This window comes from Carlito syrichta, unplaced genomic scaffold (genome assembly GCF_000164805.1).
Source record: "Carlito syrichta isolate Samal-C Ts95f unplaced genomic scaffold, Tarsius_syrichta-2.0.1 Scaffold308850, whole genome shotgun sequence".
Lineage (NCBI taxonomy): Eukaryota > Metazoa > Chordata > Mammalia > Primates > Tarsiidae > Carlito > Carlito syrichta.
In genome coordinates, this window is record NW_007252946.1 from 251,181 (window position 1) to 271,718 (window position 20,538).

The following is a 20,538-nucleotide window of genomic DNA, read 5'->3' on the forward strand; positions in this document are numbered from 1 at the left end:
CGGCTAATTTTTTTTTAATTTTATTGTAGAGATGAGGTCTCACCAAGTTGCCCAGGCGGGTCTCGAACCTGCGGGCTCAGGCAATTCACTCGCCTCGGCCTCCCAAAGTGCTGGAATTACAGGCTGAGCCACTGAGCCCGGATATGAGTCTGGTTTTAAAAAGTTCCTGCAGGCTGAGCATTAACAAAAACCAGCCATGTGAAATTAAGTACAAGAAAAATATGAAGTCCTGAATTCTGGTTCTAAAACATCAAACATATTTGTCCATTAACCTAACAGATTATCTGAAAAAAGCAAAAAACAAAAGCAAAAGCTACTAGTTTTAGTGGGTAGAGAGATCAGAAAGATCTGACAGTGTGACTTAACCTGCAATTATACTACTCTGGGCCAGCGTTGTGTTAATAAAAGCATGGAGTTCAGATCGAGGAACATGTTTCCTCTCTAGTCTGGTCAGAATGCATTTCGCATCTGGGCAGCACATTTAAGTTGGCACATTTAAAACTTGAGTCTGTTGAGAAGAAGTGTGCTAAATGATCATCTATCTTAAAATGGACTAGTAAATGAAGAAGATTCAAAGAGATTTGGTTTGTTTTAAATGGAAGTAGAAGTGTTGATGAGAAGGGAGAGTGTGTCAGATGTGTGAAGGGCTGTCACGGGGAGAAAGGGGTTGGTTTATTTCTTGTGTCACAGAAGGAAGAATGAGGGGCATCGGACAGAAACTATGGAGGAAGAGACTTCAACTCAACGTGTTCAGTATAAGGGAGAACTCTATGCTGAAATGGACTGCTACACGTAGCAGTAAATCTCCCTTTCACTTATTCTGGGAGAGATTGGGTCATCTGTCAGGAATGTTCTGGGATGTTGTCTTAGCTTGAGCTGCTGCAATCATATACCACAGACGGTTCTTATGCAACAGAAATCTGTTTCTCACAGTTCTGGAGGCTGGGGAGTCCAAGATCCAGTGTCTGCCGAGGGTCTGCTTCTGGGGTGGCAGACGGCTGTCTTCTTGTGTCCTCACAGGGCCAAGAGCAGAGATAGAGGAGAGCAAGCTCTTGTGTCTCTTCTGATAAGGGCATTAATCCCATTCGCGAGCACTCCACTCTCATGACCTAATTAACTCCCAGAAGCTCCACCTCGTAAGACCATGACATTGAGGGTAAGGAGATCAGCGTAGGAATGGGGGGCACAAACATTCAGTCCACAACAGGTTTATTCCTAGGTTGGATCAGGTGAAGCTTCATTTTATATGAATTTAGGAACCTATCCTGGGTAAAATACATATATAGCATATCTCGACAAACAGCATTTGCCTAACCTGTGAGCACTTTGATCCAGTCCTAAACCAAGAGACTTCAACCATTTTTTCTGATCTACAAGTCCAAAGCTACCTTGAAGATTACATGATTTTTCAGTGAACATATGTAGATAACATTTACTTTACTGGACTTCTTAGGTTAGTGTGGAGTCAATATTATCCTAAGAATAAGTCTTTTCTTGTTGCTTTGAGATCTGAATAGGTATAACAGATTTTGGTTTTCAAGTGAACAGCTCTAGAGTGAAAGGCACCCCCAATTAAGAGAATTTCTCCTCTTGCTGTCTCTTAACTGCGAGTGATTTGGTCACGTTCATGGTGAGTTTCTGCCTTCTCTTTGACAGGATGGACGGGCGGCATCGTCAATTCTGGTTGGTGCTATGTTCATTTTCTGTAATCTCTACTCCACTCCTGGCCCGGCTGTTCGACTGCTATATGCAAAACGACCAGGAATTGGACTTTCACCATCCCACAGGAGGTAACGTAAGCTAGATTCAGGGTGGGCACAGACTTGGCCTAACTGATATCATGTGCTGTCTGAAATCCTGTCTTGGAGGTGCATTTGTAACTTTCTTTTAGTTTATCTGGCATTGTCCTGTATTATGGAAAAAAATGAATTGGAGTATTGGGTTTCCATACAGTTTCATAAGCCCCCAAGTGAGAATCTGTGATTTTAAAATTAGAAGAAAACTTTTTTTTTTTTTTTTTTTGAGTTGGACTCTCACTCTGTCGCCCATACTGGAGTGCATTGGCATGCTCCCGGCCACCGCAGCCTTGACCTGCTGGGCTCCGGCGATCCTTCCGCCTCAGCCTTCCAAGTGGCCAGAACAACAAGTGTGCACTACCACGCCTGGCTGGTTTTTGATTTATTATAGAGACAAGTTCTCGCCAAGTAGCCTGGGTGGGTCTCAAACCTGTGGGCTCAGGCAATTCACTTGCCTCAGCCTCCCAAAGTGCTGGGATGACAGGCTGAGCCTCTGAGCCCAGCCAGAAGAAAACTGTAGAGAATACTTTTGTTCACTTTCCTCATTGCATAAGTGAGGAAACAGACTAGACAGGTTGTGATCTTCCCCAGGGCTAAAAATACCTACTGACCTTGACCAGAACATCATTCCTGATCCCAAGCTCTAAGACCAGCCCCTTTCTGTTTCATGATACTGGTCTTTACTAAAATACACACAGTAGCTGGTTATGCTTAGCTGGCGATTCTCTTGTGGGGAACATGATTAATAAGAGAAAGTGAAAAAATAGAGAATAAGATATTTTAAGATTTACTCTTTCTTTTTTCTTTTTGAGTTGGAGTCTCACTGTCACCCAGGCTGGAATCCAGTCGCATGCTCGCAGCTACTGCAGCCTTGACCTGCTGGGCTCAAGTGATCCTTCCACCTCAGCCTTCCAAGTAGCTGGAACTACTGGCACGCACCACCATGCCTGGCTAATTTTTTGCTTTTTTGTAGAGACAAGGTCTTGCCAAGTTGCCCAGGCTGGTCTCGGACCTGTAGACTCAGGCAGTCCTCTCACCTTCACCTCCCATAGTGCTGGGATTGCAGGTGTAAGTCACCATGCCTGGCTTATGATTCTCATAAGGAAATAGATCGCAAAAGAAAATCTGAATAGTTGCTTTAAAAAGAAAACCCTTTCTAGAGAACTGGTTTATTTTCTTGCCCGTAGTGAAAACTTCTTCCCTTTTCTTGTTTAAATTGTTTCTCCTTACTTACACTGACCAGGTAGCTGGTGATGTGATTAAAGAAGTTATAGAATCCATAAAGCACTTCTTATGAGAAAATTCTAAAATTTATCCAAAGCCAGATTATGGTGGATAAATTTAATCTTCTAGAGAAAATAGGAATGGATATTTAAATATTGAGCTAGTGTAAAGCTCCCTTCGGCTTTTTGACTTAATAAATATCCCCATTATCAGTTCTTTGGGGAGTACAACAATGTCAGTAGATAAAAGCTTTCCTAAATTATCGCCTGCATTCTCTTTTGCTAGAGGAGGTTTAAGAAACTGACAGAGTAAATTTTTATTGTAACTTAATAATTTGCAAGAGCAAACTTTGTAGCAAAGATGGCTCATTTCCCCTGGTGTGAGGTGCCTCAGCAGAGTGGCAATCTTCTGTTTCAGATACCTGGGCTACATGTGTGACCTGCTGGCAGACAAGCCCTACCGCCCTCACTTCAAGCCTCTCACAATTAAGTCGATCACTGTCAGCCCTATCCCCTTTTTTAACAAACAGAGAAATGGATGTCGCCCTTACTGTGATGTACTGATTGGAGAAACCAAAATATATACCACGTGCACAGATTTTGAACGAATGAAGTAAGTAATGACGGCCCTTTCCACTTTTTCTCGTGCATTGCCCAGTTCTTGCATAATTGAGCTGGACCGAGTTGGAGAATGTTCTTCCCGCAAGACCCTGTCTTTGTGAAATGGGTGATCTATTTTTAAAATGCTCAAAATCAGTGGTGATCACAGAGATGTATGATTACATCAAGGGATGTCACAGCTCCTTTTCAGATCGCTTGGCGATAGAGACTGATGGACTAGATGAGCCATAATGAGGGTTAAGACAGTGGTGGCAGACAGAGGACGTGGGCATTGAAGAAGAAGATGGCCTTGATGGGACTTGGGGAGGGTAACAGAGGAATCGGTGAAGAATGAGGTCTCTAGGTGAACAACTACGCAGATGATAATATAATGAAAGATGTTATAGAATCCATAATAAGGAGCAGTGCCCGTGGGAGGTCGTATGTGGTGTGGAGAGAAGGGAGTTGGTGAAGACGTAAGATGAGGTTTGTTCTGAATAGACTGAATTTGGGGATTGGTATCTAAGATTGTGTGGAGTATGAGATTCCTGTTTCTATACTGATCTCGATGGGATTTTTTGTTCCCTTCATCTCTGCTTTTACTATTGATTTGAGGTTAAGAAAAGGCAAATACACCAGGGCTGTATGCGTTTGAGGAAAATGAGATCTACAAAGCTGATGGACAATTGCACCATTGGAAAGTCCAGATAGGATGGAGAGAGAAATCCTCACGGTAGACCAACACCATCCCATGGCAGGACTGGTTGACACTGGCCACACTCCTGTTTCTATTCAAGATAAGACATAGTTTCTGGGTCCGGTCCTGGGCAGACAGGTCCCTTGGCCAGAGCCACAGAGAACTATACCTGTGTCGGTGTGATTATAACAGATTGGACTCTCCCTCCTTCAATACATGTCTTTGTCTCTGTTTAAAGAGAATATCGTGTCCAAGATGGAAAAATCTTCATTCCTTTGAACATCACCGTGCAAGGAGATGTGGTTGTGTCCATGTATCACCTGAGGTCAACCATTGGGAGCCGGCTGCAGGCCAAGGTATGGTTTTAGGAAGAGTCACGGTGTAAGCTCGTCTGAGTCTTCGGCAGGAATGTTTCTGAATCTTTTCTCCACATTGCTTTGGGCTCAAGTGACTTGTGGCTTTAGAATGAGAAACAGCCCTTGAAGATTGCTTATATTATCTCTCTCATCTTACAGGAAGGAACTGAGACTCAGAGACATTGCGAGTTGCCCAAAGTCCTTGGCATGATGATGTCTGTGCCAGGAGTTGGTGGCCCTAGAACTTTTAGCAAACTACGCTTTTTAGAAGCCCGTGGCTTTCCTAGTGTCCCCTGTGGATCAGTGTAAAAGGGGAGAATTCTACTAAAGATGTATAATTAAATGATTGTATTATTGTCCTTTTTTTTTACTGAGATAAAATTCATATAACATAAAGGTCACCTCTTTAAAGTGTGCAATGCAATAGGTCTTGATGTATTCAAAAGGTTGTTCAGCTATCACCACTAATTCTTTTTTTTCTTTTAAAGATGTGGGGTACGATTCAGGGTTAGGTATACAAACGTTGATCATGCAGGTGCCCTTGTTGATGAGGTGTGCCCCTCCCTCCCCTGGCAGTTTCCCTCAGCAGTCAATCTCACCCCTCCTCCCCCAACTGTTTCCCACTACTGCCCATGCCTTTCTTATAGTATTATGATAATTGTTCAATATCTGCTTACGAGTGGGAACATCTGGTCCTCTGTGCTTTGTTTCTGTGATAGATCACTGAGCATGATAGACTCTAAATCCATCCAGGTTGCTGCGAAGTCCCTATGTTTGTCCTTCTTCGTGGCTACCTAGTATTCCACTGCATCACCACTAATTCTAGAACATGTTCATCAGCCCCCAAAGAAAGCCTGTCACCGCCAGCAGTCGCCACTCATTCCCTTGCCTTCATCCCCTGGCAACCACTACTCTACTTTTGTGTCTGTGGATTTGCCTACTTTGGACATCTCATACGATGGAATCACACAATACGTGGTGTTTTGTGACTGGCTTCTTTCACTTAGCATAATGTGTTGGAGCCTCGTCATGCTATAACATGAGTCAGCCCTTCATTCCTTTAAATGACCAAATAATATTTTATCATATGGCTATTTCAAAATTAGTCTCTTTATCAGTTGGTGAATGTTTGGGCCATTGCCACTTGTATGACTCTTAAGAATAATGTTGCGAATAATTGTATTTTAATTCATCAGATATTTGCTAAGTGCATGCTCTGTGCTAGTGTTTTTGAGGCATTTAGGATGGACAAGAATGAAACTGTGTCTCTGCCTTTAAGCAACTCACCCTCACAGGGGAAATTCATGTATGGACAAAGGGAGGGGGCAAAAAATCCTGGAATTATCTTTTGGAGGGCAGTCCCCTTGTAGTACAGGCTTCCCCCGCTTAGGTAAGTATTCTAGGAACCCATCGGCATCAATGTCCCAACTGGTGTTGTTGTGAGAGGCTGCATTCAGCTTCACGGGATTTTTTTTGTGGGGGAGATTCTTCAACACATTTGCCAGTTTCACGATGAGTGATTTATGAGCACACCTGCCCACACCATGCTTAGTGCTCAGCAGTTTTTGAACAAAAGTGGCATGACCCCCTTGTCCCACCCTCCCTGTGCACCCGATCTCACCCCGAGCGCCTTTCTGAGCACCTTTTTCCCCCCCTCTGGATGAAAGAAGTCCTCAAAGGAAATGTTTTGCCAAAGTAGAAGAGGTGAGACAAAAAAAAGCCGAAGAACTCAGAGGCATCATAACTGATGAGTTCGAAGGTGTACTGCATCAAACAGAGAGTATTTTGAAGGTGACTGAAGTTTAAACATGGAAGAATAAATGCACAATATTTTATAAATAAATTTTATTTTGGGAGGGTCCCCCGTAAACGTGTCCATAATACCATATTGGAGGGATGATGAGGTGCCATCGTGGAACACCTTATTTTTGCCAGTGGTGGCCCTGAAAGGCTACAGTGAGGACATGACCTTTCCAGGTGGGCCTTGAAGGATGAGTTCATCAGGTTGCCTGGGTAGAAGGAATGCAGTGAGTCAAAGTATGGCAGCATTCAAGAACGGGAGACTTTAGTGGTTGAGGACGTGGCTTGCCAAGGCAGAGTTATGGAGAGGAGAGGCTGGAGACGAAGCTGAACCCATTCTACATGCAGAGGTTGTTTAATATTCACAGTAAACAAAGATTCAGACATAGTGGACGGGGCATGGCTCCCGACAGTCTCATCTTTTGATCGGGTCCCTTTGCACGGATCGACTGGAATGTGCTTCTTTCTTGTGTTTTTAGGTGACCAACACGCAGATATTCCAGCTTCAGTTTCATACTGGATTCATACCACTGGACACAACAGTCTTAAAGTTCACCAAGTACGTACTGCTTGGGCTGGAAGTCAGCTACCATCGGTGCAGCTGTGAAGGGTAGAGGCTCTGTGGCACTATGCAAGGGCACCCTCAGAAGCCTCTGTGTCAGCAGCACAGAGAGGCTGGGTGCACTTTATTTTTCTTTTCTTTTTTTTTTTTTTGAGTCAGAGTCTCACTCTGTTGCCCAGACTGGAGTGCAGTGGCTGCTCCCGGCCACCGCAGCCTCGACCTGCTGGGCTCCGGCGATCCTTCCACCTCAGCCTTCCGAGTAGATGGAACCACAGGCGCACGCTACCACGCCTGGCTAATTTTTAAATTTATTGTAGACATGAGGTCTCACCAAGTTGCCAGGGCTGGTCTCGAACCCGTAGGCTCAGGCAATCTTCTCACCTCGGCCTCCCAAAGTGGTGGGATTATAGGTGTGAGCCACCATGCCCAGCTTTTTTCTTTATTATAAAGATGTGGGGTACACAATTCAGGGTTAGGTATACAAATGTTCATTATGCAGGTACCAGGCTGGGTGCACTTTAAAGCTTTCAGCTGGATATGATTTGTCTTGAGAAGTGCAAAGGGAGCAAAGACTTCAAATAGAGAGGTCTGAGATTCTATGCGGGGGAACAAGAGTAAACAAAGAGGGAACAAAGTATCCCTCCTTTTGATCCTTTGCACCTTTGTATCCCCTTGTGTTTGGTGGAAGCTGCAGGGCGGGCAGTTTCATCAGTCATATTTATCAGTCATACGGTATGAGCAGTGGCGCATCAGAACGGATGCCCGGCTGCAGCACTGACGCAGGGTCTGCAGGGTACCTGCGCACCAGACGCTAACCTGTATCACAGTGTGGTCGAGGGAGCTCAGGGGGACGGCTGAAGCCACAGGGGTGGGGAGGATGGGGGGGCAGGATAGGAGTGGGCGTTCCAGGGCCCAGGTGGGTAGGCCTATGTCACTGTTCTAACAATGGTTTTGCCATGCCAGCAAATACTGGCCAGATAGATCAGCCCTGCTTTCTGGAGTGCTTTTTCATGCTGTAGCATCCAAATTTGTTGAGCAGGCATCGTTTTCTTTTTTTCTCTAGATTAAGAAAAGGAAACTCAGACACATAAAATAACTTATGCAGTTATGATTGATTCTTCCTTAGACACGAATCTCAGAGTTCACCTAAGAGGGTTTTTGTGCTGAACATCATACTGGTTTCCTTGTTTCTCACTGTTTTTTTTTTTTTAATCCCTATTTAGGCCTGAGTTAGACGCGTGCGACGTACCAGAAAAATATCCTCAGCTATTTCAGGTGACACTGGATGTGGAGTTACAGCCCCATGACAAAGTAGTGGACTTAACACCTCCGTGGGAGCATTACTGCACAAAAGATGTCAATCCCAGCATCCTCTTCTCCTCTCACCAGGAACATCAAGATACATTGGCCCTAGGAGGTAGGAGTCTGCGGGTGGTTTGGTTTTCCAGAACAGAGTGGTTTGGTTTTCCAGAGCATGTTAATTGTCACATGGACTTATTTCCTGTGTTTCATGGATGCTGCCTGGCCTTTTGTCTTGCAGGACAGGCTCAAGGAGATATCCCTCCAGACAACCCCAGGCACGCTGGACAAGGCGGCTTCTTTGCCTCTCTCTGTTGGCAAGGTACTTCCATGCCTTTCTTTAGCCACATGTTCTGATGGTTGAGTGGTGTGTTTCTTCTATAAAGATGGTTAGTCCCAGGAGCAGCACTTGGAAGCCATCCAAGCTCCTCCTTGTTTCATACTCTTTCCACTTATCCTTCTTCAAATCGGGCAACCTCCACACTTTCAACTCCACGGATGCTCTTGGACTGACGCAAAAGGCCATTTTAAGTTGAATCCTTCTTTCACTGTCTCTGCTGTGTGTTGGCTCACACCTTCCTGGGTTGATGGATAAGTGTGATGTTTCTAGGATTTCCTTTTAGGCTGCTGACAATACGAAGAGGTTAACAAAGGAGTCTGTCTCCTGCTTTCGACTAAATATTCTACAATATAAAATCAGGGCTGGGTGTGATGCCTCATGCCTAGAATCCCCCAGTGTTTTGAGATGCCGAGGTGGGAGAGTTGCTTGAGGCCAGGAGTTTGAGACCAGCCTGGGCAACATAGGGAGACTCTGTGTGAGGCACATGCTTGTAGTCCTAACTGCTTGGGAGACTGAGACCAGAGGATTGCCTGAGCCCAGGAGTTATAGGTTACAGTGAGCTATAGTTGAACCACTGCACTTCAGCCTGGGCAACACAGCAAAACCCTATGGAAGGAGGGGAATGGGAAAAAGAGAGGGAGAAAGAGAGAAAGAAAGTAGTATAACTCCTAGACCACTTAGCAGGACAGAACTGATCTTACCTTGGTACAAGGAAGGCAAACAGCAGAGATTTGGCCTATGTTTCTGCTACTTGCTTTAAGAACTATAGCAGAAATCAGGGCTTGATCACTGCGTCCATTTCTCTCAAACTTCTAGATATTTTCAGAATCCTTCCTGGCATAACACTTCCAACTGCAGCCACCAGGAGACTGGCGTTGGCATCCTGATCCATACCCTCTGGGCATCCTTGCCCCAGAGCTGGTAGAGGTTATTTGCAAGGTTCAGTGTAAAATTGAGTAGTCAGGGCTCTGTGTGGAGGGGGTGGGCAGCTGACTTTGGGGCTGGTCTATTCAAAATTCTCTCTGTTGGCCTTCCTCTGATGTATGAATATTTTTATTTTATTTTTTATTTTTTTTGAGTTGGAGTCTCACTCTGTCGCTCAGACTGCAGTGTGGTGGCTGCTCTCAGCCACTGCAGCCTCGACCTGCTGGGCTCTGGCGATCCTTCTGTCTCAGCCTTCCAAGTAGCTGGAATTACAGGCGCGCGCTACTACGCCCGGCTAATGTTTTTTTTTTATTTGTTGTAGAGATGAGGTCTCGCCAAGTTGCCCAGGCGGGTCTCGAACCCACGGGCTCGGGAAATCCACTCACCTCGGCTTCCCAAAGCGCGGGATTACAGGCTGAGCCACCGAGCCTGGCTGATGTATGAATATAAGACCGTATCTCATTGTCTATAGAAGTTTTCAACGTCTGGTGGAAAAAAATGTTCACAAAGTTTCTTTGAACTGAAAGGCTGACTTCAGAATTTTCATTTAAGAACTGGGACTAGCAACTTCCCAGACGCTGGAAAACCCAGTGATGCCTGGACAGCAGGTGGATTTCTCAGCCCCTCTCGACTTTCCTTACCTCTTGTCTTTCTCACAGGAGGGGCTTTTACTAAAATGCCACTCTTACCTCTCCATTGCCATTTCATAAATTAATGAATAACTTAGAAATAATTCCTGCAGACTCTGAAACAGGCGTTAGCACAGATGTGCATCTGAACCTCTCAGGGCTGGATGTGTTTAGGAAGGCAGAACTGTCTGGATTTTAGAAAGGTGGTACAGTACATAAACTATATAGCCCTGAACATCCCCAGTGGCATCTCAGGCAACAACCTATAGTCAAACACTAATATTTCTGCAGTAAAACATATGCATGATAACTCCCAGGGAGATAAATAATGTATTTTCAAATCTGTTCCAGTCAGTTTTCTACCAACTGAGTTGATGCCCAACTTAGGAAAGCCTTTCCTTTTCAGTGCATTTGTGCTGTTTAGAATGGTGGACAGAGGGTGTGATCTGGGCTTGATTTGGAAGGTGGGCACACCCCATATTAAGTAACCCATTTTCTTGGGAAGCTCTGCCTCAAGAAGGCCTGGAAAGTCACTCCTTCCCCAGGAAAGGTCTCATTCCCGCCGACCACGCTGTGTTGCAAGTATCTGCTTGCCGCTTGGTATAAGGACCATGCAATGCTTCTCCCTCTCACTAGGTGTGTGCTGCACCTTGGCTCCAGGCTGTGGGAGGGCAGCTTTGCTTTTGGCTACAGATTACCAGGAGAAGCCAAAGATAGTGAGAGGTGACAAGCAGATAAAATTGACAACCCCCACCCCCCAAAGCACCTGGCATAGTGCCCAAAAAAAGCCAACACTTAGGTACTGTTGCTATTGATTGGAGGACTTGACAATACCATCTCATGTAATTCTCACAGTAGCCCATGAATTTGGTACGGTGTACTGCTCTCATTTTGCTGAGGAGAAGACCAGGGCACAGAGATGTAAAGTAACTAGCCCAGTGTCACAGAGCCAGTGAGTAGTGGAGCCAGGATTCCATCGCAGGCTGTCTGGCTCCTGAGTTCCACTCCTTACCCCTATACTGTCCTGCCTCTCAGATGCTGAGCAAATGGTGGTTGAATATAATGTGCAATACCCCTATTGGTAAGGCTGCGAAAGCGCTGTTTGCCCTGGGCTGAATTCCTCTCTCTTTCTGGAATTATATAGCAAAACCCAACAGTGCTGTAGTCAGAGGCTAACTGTTTATGGGTGCACTGGCCTTCCGCAGATCAGAAATCAGAGAAGTCATTCTGTGAAGAGGATCACGCTGCCCTGGTGAATCAGGAAAGTGAGCAATCAGATGATGAACTTCTGACTCTTTCCAGTCCACATGCTAATGCCAACGGTGACCGGCATCATGGGGCCAAGAAGCCCAGCAAAAAGCTGCAGGAGCCAGCTGCCCCCCCGCCCCCTGAGGACGTGGACCTTCTGGGCCTGGAAGGGTCGGCAGTGAGTAAGAGCTTCTCTCCGCCAGCAGCGCCCCCCACCAACTCCGAGCTCCTGAGTGACCTGTTTGGGGGTGGCGGTGCGGCTGGCCCTGCCCAGGCCGGACAGTCAGGCGTGGATGACGTGTTTCATGCTGGTGGACCTGCGTCTGCCCAGTCAACACCACGCCGGTCTGCCACCTCCGCCTCGGCATCTCCGACCCTGAGAGCAGGAGAAGGTAACTGTCTTCTTATCGCACGTGCCTCTTAGTCTTGAGTTATAGTCTTTGGGCCGAGCAGCCACTGTGATTGAACCTTCCTAATAAACTAGACTTTTCTGGCTTCTGAAAGGTCTATGTCTTCATTTAAATAGAGAGCGCAAGAGAAAATAGAAATACTGTCCATTTTGGTAGGACGGCAAGGTAGTGCAAGAGTGGATATTTGAGCTTCACACTATATTTATAATTTTCTTTTTTCAGGATTTCAGTTTCTGAGCAGCTTTAGTTACTTCTGATTGGAGATGTAGATTGATGAATTATTATTTATAAGAGCTAATATTTATGGAGTACTTACTGTTTCCCAGACATGGAATTTAGCAATAAACATGATGTGATTCCTATAAAAACCGAGTAAGTAAGTGCTATTCTTATCCCCCTTTTAGAGTTGAGGAAGTAGAGGCTTAGAGCTCAATTAGCAGTGTAAGTTTCTATGACCGTAATGTGTGGGGCCACGGTTCAAAACACGGCCATTGACTCTGGAGTGTTTCCTCCATTTTCCTGTGATGCCCTCCTGGAACTGTAGTTTTCTGAATAACCTTTGGCGGTGCAGAGGAGTGACTAGTGATTTCAAAATGTGTTTAAGTGAGTCCTGCCAGCAGCACAGCTGACAAGAGCAGAGGTAGCAGGGAAGGAGACGAACCCCACGGGCCCAGTGAGTCTCACTCTGCTCAATGCCGCCCACTCAACCCTTCTCTGACTGGTTATTCACAGTTTTTTGACATTTACAGGACAGTGTAGCTGAGCAAGCAGAGATCCATTTCCGCTTTTGAAGAACCACCTCAAACCAACTGCCCCTTATTGTCACCATTAACCAAGATATACCACTTTAGGAAGGCTAAAGAGAAATGTCTCAGCTCTTCAGTATACTGGAGTATACTGCAGGGACTTTCTTCCCCAAGCTTACCCTTCACTTCTCAGAGGGCTCTGGGCTGGCCTTGATTTGTGGTGGTTCAACTGGAGCGTCTTTTATGAGTGGGTCTCAGAATCAAAGTTTATAGGGGTTGAGGCTTAAGTTCCTACATTAGTTACTGGTGCAGCTGGGGTATGAACTCAGGTGCCTAGTCAAGGCTATTTCCTCTCTACTTTTTTCCATCTGACTTGCCGAAGTGAAAAAACCTCTGTCAGGAAACAAGATATCCTCAGGACCCAAGGGAGACTAGTACTTGATGGGTGCATTTTGAGACCATGCACCTTGTGTGACTTCCAATGATCTCTTTCATCATACTCCCATGCAGAGAGTTGTATTCCAGTGCCAGCACTAGAAGGGCCTTAGACATCAGTTAATTCTGTGCTGCAGGTTATAGACAGTGAAACCGAGGCCTAGATATGTTGGTTGACCTGCCCGAGGATACCCAGTAGACTAGTGGCAGACCCAGATCCAGAACGCCACTATTCTGTCACCCGAGAGGAAATAGAAAGAATACCAAACCTAGAGTTAAAGGACTAGATTTGAATCCCAGGACCAACATTTAACTATCTGTGTCACCTTATTGAAAAACCTTAACCATTTTATAGTTATAAAATGGGAATAATACTTATCAGTATTGTTATGAGGACTAAATTTTGAGCTCTTGTGGTATTAGGCAGTGGTAGTTATTGGAGAATGCCTCTAATTTAACACAAATTAATACTTAAAATGTACTAAACAGTAAGAAGGGATAAGGCTAGTTGACACATAAATCCCACTCTTAAAACCCGGGTAGAATACACAGTTTAAGGAATATTCAACCAGTGATGCCTCCACTAGCGTAATGCTCTCCTAACATCATGTGCGCTTGTATAGTGGCTGTGGTATCAGCTGGGTGGTTCACCCAACAGATAATGCAGACTGCTTCTTTGTCTACAAAGATGGGATTATTCACATGTGTCAGAGATTTTGGGGGAGGGGTGTCTGTTGTTAGCCATGCAGGAAGTTTTGAGGCTAGGATGGGCACATTGAGAAACCCAGGAGGCATGCAGAATCCTGATCTTTCAAGCGTTTGGTCTGAGACCAGACAATAGTGACAGTTCTTCAGTAGTTAGTGAATGAATGAACTCATCGGACAAATAAGTGCATTTCCCCATTGTTTCCTAGCTGCCACTTTTGACCCATTTGGAGCACCTTCTAAGCTATCAGGGCAGGATTTGCTGGGTTCTTTTCTGAGTACATCCAATGCGTCCAGTGACCCCTTTCTCCAACCTACAAGAAGTCCTTCACCCACAGTGCACGGTAAGGAAGTATTTTATATTGGGTATGGTGGAACATAGCTTTCCGCAAGATGTCAATCGGTGCTCAGATATAAAATATCCCATGGGTGCTTTTTCTTAAAGAAAAGGTTACATCGTGCATCTCTCTTTTGGAAATTCACATCCCCACGAACATATTAAAAGCTCTGGGGTGTCTTACGAAAATGAAGCCTGCTTCGCTTTGTTTCACTCAGCTTTCCTAAAATGGACTTGACTGTGGAATTCTTTGTTGCATTAGCACTACGTGGACAGGATTGCAAAGTCACCATTGATTGTAGGATGTATCATTATTTTATGTACCAATGAAAAAGAAAGAAACGTGGCACTTTTAAATGATTGGAAGATGCATCCTGGTTGGACAGATGATCTTTGAAACGTGGAAAAGTATGTCTTAAATTAATACAGTATATTTGTATTTCACAAAATTAGCATTCCACAGAACAAAGCTTGGAACAGCTACTAGCGACACATGGTTGTTGAGTTACTTGAACTGTGGCTAGTCTGGTTTGAGGTATGTTCCAAATATAGAATGCATACCAGATTTCAAAGCTTAGTACAAAAAGAGAATGTCAAATATCTCACTAATGCTTTTTTTATTGGTTATGTGTCAAAATAATACTTTGAGTATATCAGGTTAAATATAATACATTATTAAAATTAATTCCACTAGTGTCTTTTTACTTGTTTTAGCTGATAATTACTAGGAAACTTAAAATTACAAATGTTATTTTTATAATAATAAAATTACAAATGTTATTTTTATAATAATAAATTAATATTAAATTATAATGTGTTATAATTACAAAAAATTATATTTTTACGTTAGAGAAGCTTAGGTTGCAAAGAAAGAATAGTAACCTAACATGCATTTTTAAGTGCAAAAGTGTATCACTTTGCTGACACTGATTAAAACTAGAGCCCTGGGCAATCCCCTGGGGTCCCCTTCAGCTCTGGGAGCTTTTCTGTCCTCTCAATGAATCCTGCTTTCTTAACAAAACAAAAACAAAAAAGCAAAACAAAACCTGGAGCTCTGCAGTGAAGGACAAAGGGCTTTGAACCAGAGAATTGGAGCTCATTCCTGATGGTGAAGGCTATTGAACATTACTGGCCATGACCTAGAAGGCAGCTAATGGCTGAAGGCACCCTGAGCTTGCTTGGAGAACACAGTCCAGGCATCAGCTTGACTTTAGGAAGCCATGCCAATGCAAAAGGAAGAGTTCTGCAACGCAGGTCAGATGAATTTGACTCAAAAGAGATATCGGCTCAGGAGCAACCTTTCTGGGTGATTTCCAGCTGTTTAAAGTGGCCCCACAGGACAGCATACAAGAAACTCACCTCTCCCCCATGAGCTGTGCCCACTTAAGAGAGTCTCCTGATTGGATGTTGATTACCTGTGGGAGAAAAGATGCAGGCATATAAGTTAGAGTTATGTTTGCTCACTCATTTATAATGTAAGTTATCTCATTGCTCTGTTCCCACTGGCTTCCCATGTCACTCTGCATAAAGCCAACATCTTTGATATGGCCCTTGTAGGCCCTGTGTGCTTGGCGTCCCAGTGCGTGCAACCTCGTTTCCTGTTCTCTCCCCACTTGCTCACTCAATTTTAGCCAAATTGGCCCCTTTACTGTCACTCTGGCTGTATACTGTGCCTTGTACTCTTCCCAGACATCTGCACGCTAATGCCTTCACCTCCTTTGCGTCTGTGCTCAGATGTCACCTTCTCAATGGTGCCCGCTCTGACTGTGCCATTTCAGATTGCAACTCATACCCCCTTTCCATTGTACCTAGAAACTTCCAATATATGGAATAATTTACTTATGTGTTATGTTTATCTTTGTTTTATCTATGTCTTATTTTTGTTTTATCTATGTATAATTATTATCTACGTTTGACCGTATGGGCAAAGCCTAGAGGTGCCTTAGAAAGAAATTATTTCTTATGGCATCTGATTTCTTATCCCCACTAGAACATGAGCTCCACAAAGGCAGGGATTTTTGTTTGTTTTGTTCATTAATGCATCCCTAGTGCCTGGAAGAATTACTTGCCCACAGTAGGTGCTATCTATCTTTCTATCTAATTTAGAAATACAAAATGAATTAACTCACTTTCTCCATCCAAGTTTCTTTGACGCATAGTGATTGTGTCAATAAGGCTATGTGTTTCCCTGATTTGAATGCTTTGAAGTTCTTGCTTTGATGAGAACAGCACCTTTGATGTCTCGTGGACATGGGTGTTCACACTTCAGCATGGCAGTTCTGGATCTGAGGAGTGGTTAAATAGGCTGCCTGCATAGACAGGTTGATACTCCTTGGTTTTGTGGCTGCGTTTCTCCCTTTGGCCTGTGTTATGCCAGTGATTAAGAAGAATTTTCCACTGTCTTTGCTCCGAAAGCAATTATTATTATACTCTTCATGAGTCAATTGCATCATCTTCGTATAAAATAGCATATAGGTGACCCTCAGATGTCAGCTTTGGGAGTTCAAATTGCCCACCTCCAAATTCTGGGGTGCTTCCCTCACATTTCTAGAAGGCATCACCAATCTCTTCTGAAAATCTCTTCTGAAAATCTCTTCTGGAAATACCACCCTTGAGTTCAACAAATATTTACAGCACATCTATTCTGAAGAGAACAATCACTCAGGACACGGTGTTGGAAGAACAAGTAAACAGATAGCCATGATTAAAGGCAAAATAGAGATTACAGATATTAGGTTCACCTTTCCCTTAGTCTATTCCTATCTCTCCAACATATTTTACATTTCTTGAGGATAGGCAATGCATCCTTTAGTTCTCTGTCCCCTGGTGACATGCCTGCATGCAGCAGGTAGTCATAAATAGCTTCAGTCATATGGTTAAAGTTCCAATTCCTATCTCGACATCTCATTTGGATATGAGACTAATATGAGCTTAAAGGAAATCAGACAGCAAAGTGAGCAAAACTGTGTAATTTCCACCTCAGTCTTCATGCACTACTGTGGAAAAAGAGAAGGGAGGAATAGAAAGGAAACAATTGTTATTCCTGGTAATGTGTGTTCTTTTTAACTTCATTATGAGAAGGAACAAGATGGTTGGTACCAAGTAAACAAGAGGCAAAGAAAAGGCTTGGAGTGCTAATCTTGGTGCTTTCATTTTTTTTTTTCTGGTGGTGATAGTGTTTGGGTGTGTGTGTGTGTGTGTGTGTGTGTGTGTGTGAAATCTCATTTGCAGTGTCAGTTTAGTATCTGTATTTTATTCACTGATTTTTATGGCCAAAACCTAGAGAGATGCCTTAGAAAGAAATTCTTATGGCATCCAGTTTCTTATGTATATTTTATAGATGTAGAAAAAACATACTCCTTATATGTATGCCTCTAGTGCACCTGATTCTCTTTAGCTTAACATTTCTTTTGAATTATAGGTTTAGAACTTTGAGGGGCGTCAGAATGACCTATTCTGAAGCTGAAATGAGTTTATTTTGAGTAACAGTAGACACACCCCTGCCACCAGCATAGAGGAGGGTATGTAGCCAGTACCCAAAACATGCTCTGAATGACTCATCATTCTCAAATCCTGTCACAGCAGATAAGAAAACAAAATTTCAGTTCAAAGTGGGTCATGTCTCTGATACACTTGTTAATGCTCAGCTAAGGTGAATTAAGCTCACCCTTTTCTTTGTTGCCCACTGACTGTGTTCAGTATAGAAGTGGGACACATATATAAGATAGTTCTTGCCTTCCAGGGTCTCACAATTTAATGAAGACAGGCACATGCTTGTTTATAAATCACAGAGTGTGGATATGGAGTAAAACAAAGGTGGCCCAAAGAAGGAGCAGAGACAAATAATACATGATTCTACCAAGTCTCCTGTGAGCGACCTTAGGGGAAGGTAAAACACATGGAGGGCTGCAGAGTGTCATGGAAACTGAGAAGGGAAAGGAATCCCTTGGGATCTTGGGAGTCCATGTAGACTTCATGGAAGGGATGGCGTTCTCCTGTGTGAATTCAGAAAAGTAGATTCTGAGCTATCTTGTTCTCATTCATTTTCTTCTCCCCATTTGCAGCTTCTAGTACCCCTGCTGTGAACATTCAGCCAGATGTTTCGGGAGGTTGGGACTGGCATTCTAAACCAGGTAAAAGGCAGCAGGTGATTTTTTTTTTTTACACATTGAACCAGTTGCTAAAGCATAATTCTTACCCAAGGTGAAGTGAGTGCTCATAGAGTGCTATAGTCTACCTGTGTGATTTGTGTTGTTTTTTCCTAAGGACTCACTCATATTCTGAAGAGGCTTTTCCCAATACATCTGATTACATGGTAGTGCTACTTGTTAATTTTGAAGTCTCATTTGCTGAATGGAAGCAGAAACAGAAACATTTGACAATAGAAACAGATTTAGGTATACATGAGGTGTGACAATTAAGTTCACAAATTCATCCTAGGAAAAGTGCTCCATACCTCATTGCTGAATACTACCACAGTCACCTTCGAGTACTCCCCTTGGGAAGCTATGCACCCATGCCACCACCTAACTCACTGGTCAAAGCAATCTTGGAACTCTTTTTCTGGAATGGCTGTAAGAGCTGTCATCATATTACCCTTGACATCCTGAATGTTATCAAAATGTCTTCCTTTCAATATTTCCTTTATCTTTTGGTAAAGAACAGAATCACTGGGAACCAAATCAGGTGAATAGGGAAGGTGTTCCAATACAGTTATTTGTTTACTGGGTAAAAACTCCTTCACAGACAGTGCTGTGTGAGCTGGTGCATTGTCATGATGCAAGAGCTCTTTTGGGACCATTTTTGCACACACTTTTCTCATGCCAAGATTTTCAGTTAAGGTCTTCCTGTTTCTCTATTGATGTTTATTTGGTCTGCTATGCTTCTCACAGTCAGCAGATGATTTCGACGTACAATTTGACAAATTTTTGCAATGTTTTTGCCAGATCAGCTCATTACTGGCCATCCTGACCTCTCTTCATCAGCGATGCTTTCTCTCCCTTCATAAAAACATTTAATCTGTGACCAGGCTGGTCAACATGGTGAGACCTCGTCTCTAAACTAAATAAAAAAAATTAGCCGGGTGTGGTAGTATGTGCCTGTAGTTCTGGTCACTTGGAAGACTGAGACAGAAGGATTGCCAGAGACCAGTAGGTCGAGGCTGGTGTGGCTGTGAGCATGCCACTGCACTCCAGCCTGGGCGACGGAGTGAGACTCCAACTAAAAAAAAAAAACAAAAACAACATTTAATCCATTTGTACACTGTTGTTTTCTTCATGGCTTTATCCCTATAAACTTGGACTAACATGTCCCTGATTTTACTTCCACTCTTGCCAAGAAATTTAATGTTTTTTCTTTGCTCTAATTCAAGCTCTGACACTCTCGCGACAGTGCACAAAAGCATGCAGCAACAATAATGAATGCCACTCATCAAGGAACAACCATATGTTGACACAAACACAGCTGTGAGACACTGAGATACCAAGGTTATAAAACCTGACTGAGCTGTTGCTAACATATATACATGGTGGCAAGTTCTCAAACCTAATTGTCAGACCTCGTACTTAACTCTGTCTCTTAGAAACTCTTAGATTTTTTTTAAACAAATCTGAGCTTCAGTTTTCTTATCCAAAAAAAGGGGGATAGTTATTTTTGTCCCACACAATTGTGTAAGTTTTAAGTGAATTTATATGAATGTTTCTGGCATAGAGTAGATGCTGAATAAATGTGAATATTCTTTCTTGTTCACAAAGTACTTATGTTTGTCTGTAACAAAGTCTTTTCCCCATGGCTATGATGGCATTTACTGAGAGCTATCTTATGTGACTTCCTTCCCAACACTCTGCAAGTTAAGCACATGTGTGCATACTCACAAACACAAACACATAGCATGCTTATCGCAGCAACTTTCTCAAGCAATCACTGTTCCTTTTATTTTAGATTGTGGCAACCCTCCACCATAACATAAAATTCACCCTCCCAGCAGTTTCCAAGTATACAATACAATATTGTCCACTACGTGTACTGTGTTGTGAAGCAGATCCCCAGAACCGCCTACCCTACCCCTCTGACCATCCTGCATAACTGAACCTCTGCACCCACCCAGCAACTCCCCACTTCTTCCTCCCTCCAGCCCCTGGCGACCACCATTCTGCTTCCTGTGTCTGAGTCTAACTACTTTAGAGATTTCACATGGTGGAACCCTACAGATTTGTCTTTTTGTGGCTGGCGTATTTCACTTAGTGTGATGTCTTCAAGGTTCATTGTGTTGTAGCATATGACAGGATTTTCTTCTTTTTCTTAAATTTAAAAACATTTTTTAAATTAACAGATAACATTTTATGTATTTATCATGTACAACACAAAGTTTTGTCAAGTATAGACACATTGTGGAATGTTTAAACACAGCTGATTAACAAATGCATGACCTT

At 43.5% G+C, this 20,538-nt stretch overlaps 1 protein-coding gene across 2 annotated transcripts in view; it reads left to right on the top strand.

The window, feature by feature from the left end:
* The window catches only part of DNAJC6 (DnaJ heat shock protein family (Hsp40) member C6), a 161,762-nt gene that overhangs the window by 121,874 nt on the left and 19,350 nt on the right, over positions 1 to 20,538 (top strand). For both annotated transcript variants that reach the window (XM_008066164.2, XM_021716620.1), the window contains exons 6-14: positions 1,657 to 1,790; positions 3,438 to 3,632; positions 4,555 to 4,672; positions 6,952 to 7,031; positions 8,258 to 8,451; positions 8,575 to 8,655; positions 11,432 to 11,866; positions 13,980 to 14,114; positions 18,172 to 18,240. In XM_008066164.2, the coding sequence (XP_008064355.1) occupies positions 1,657 to 1,790; positions 3,438 to 3,632; positions 4,555 to 4,672; positions 6,952 to 7,031; positions 8,258 to 8,451; positions 8,575 to 8,655; positions 11,432 to 11,866; positions 13,980 to 14,114; positions 18,172 to 18,240 (1,441 nt within the window). The remainder of the gene's footprint in view (positions 1 to 1,656; positions 1,791 to 3,437; positions 3,633 to 4,554; positions 4,673 to 6,951; positions 7,032 to 8,257; positions 8,452 to 8,574; positions 8,656 to 11,431; positions 11,867 to 13,979; positions 14,115 to 18,171; positions 18,241 to 20,538) is intronic.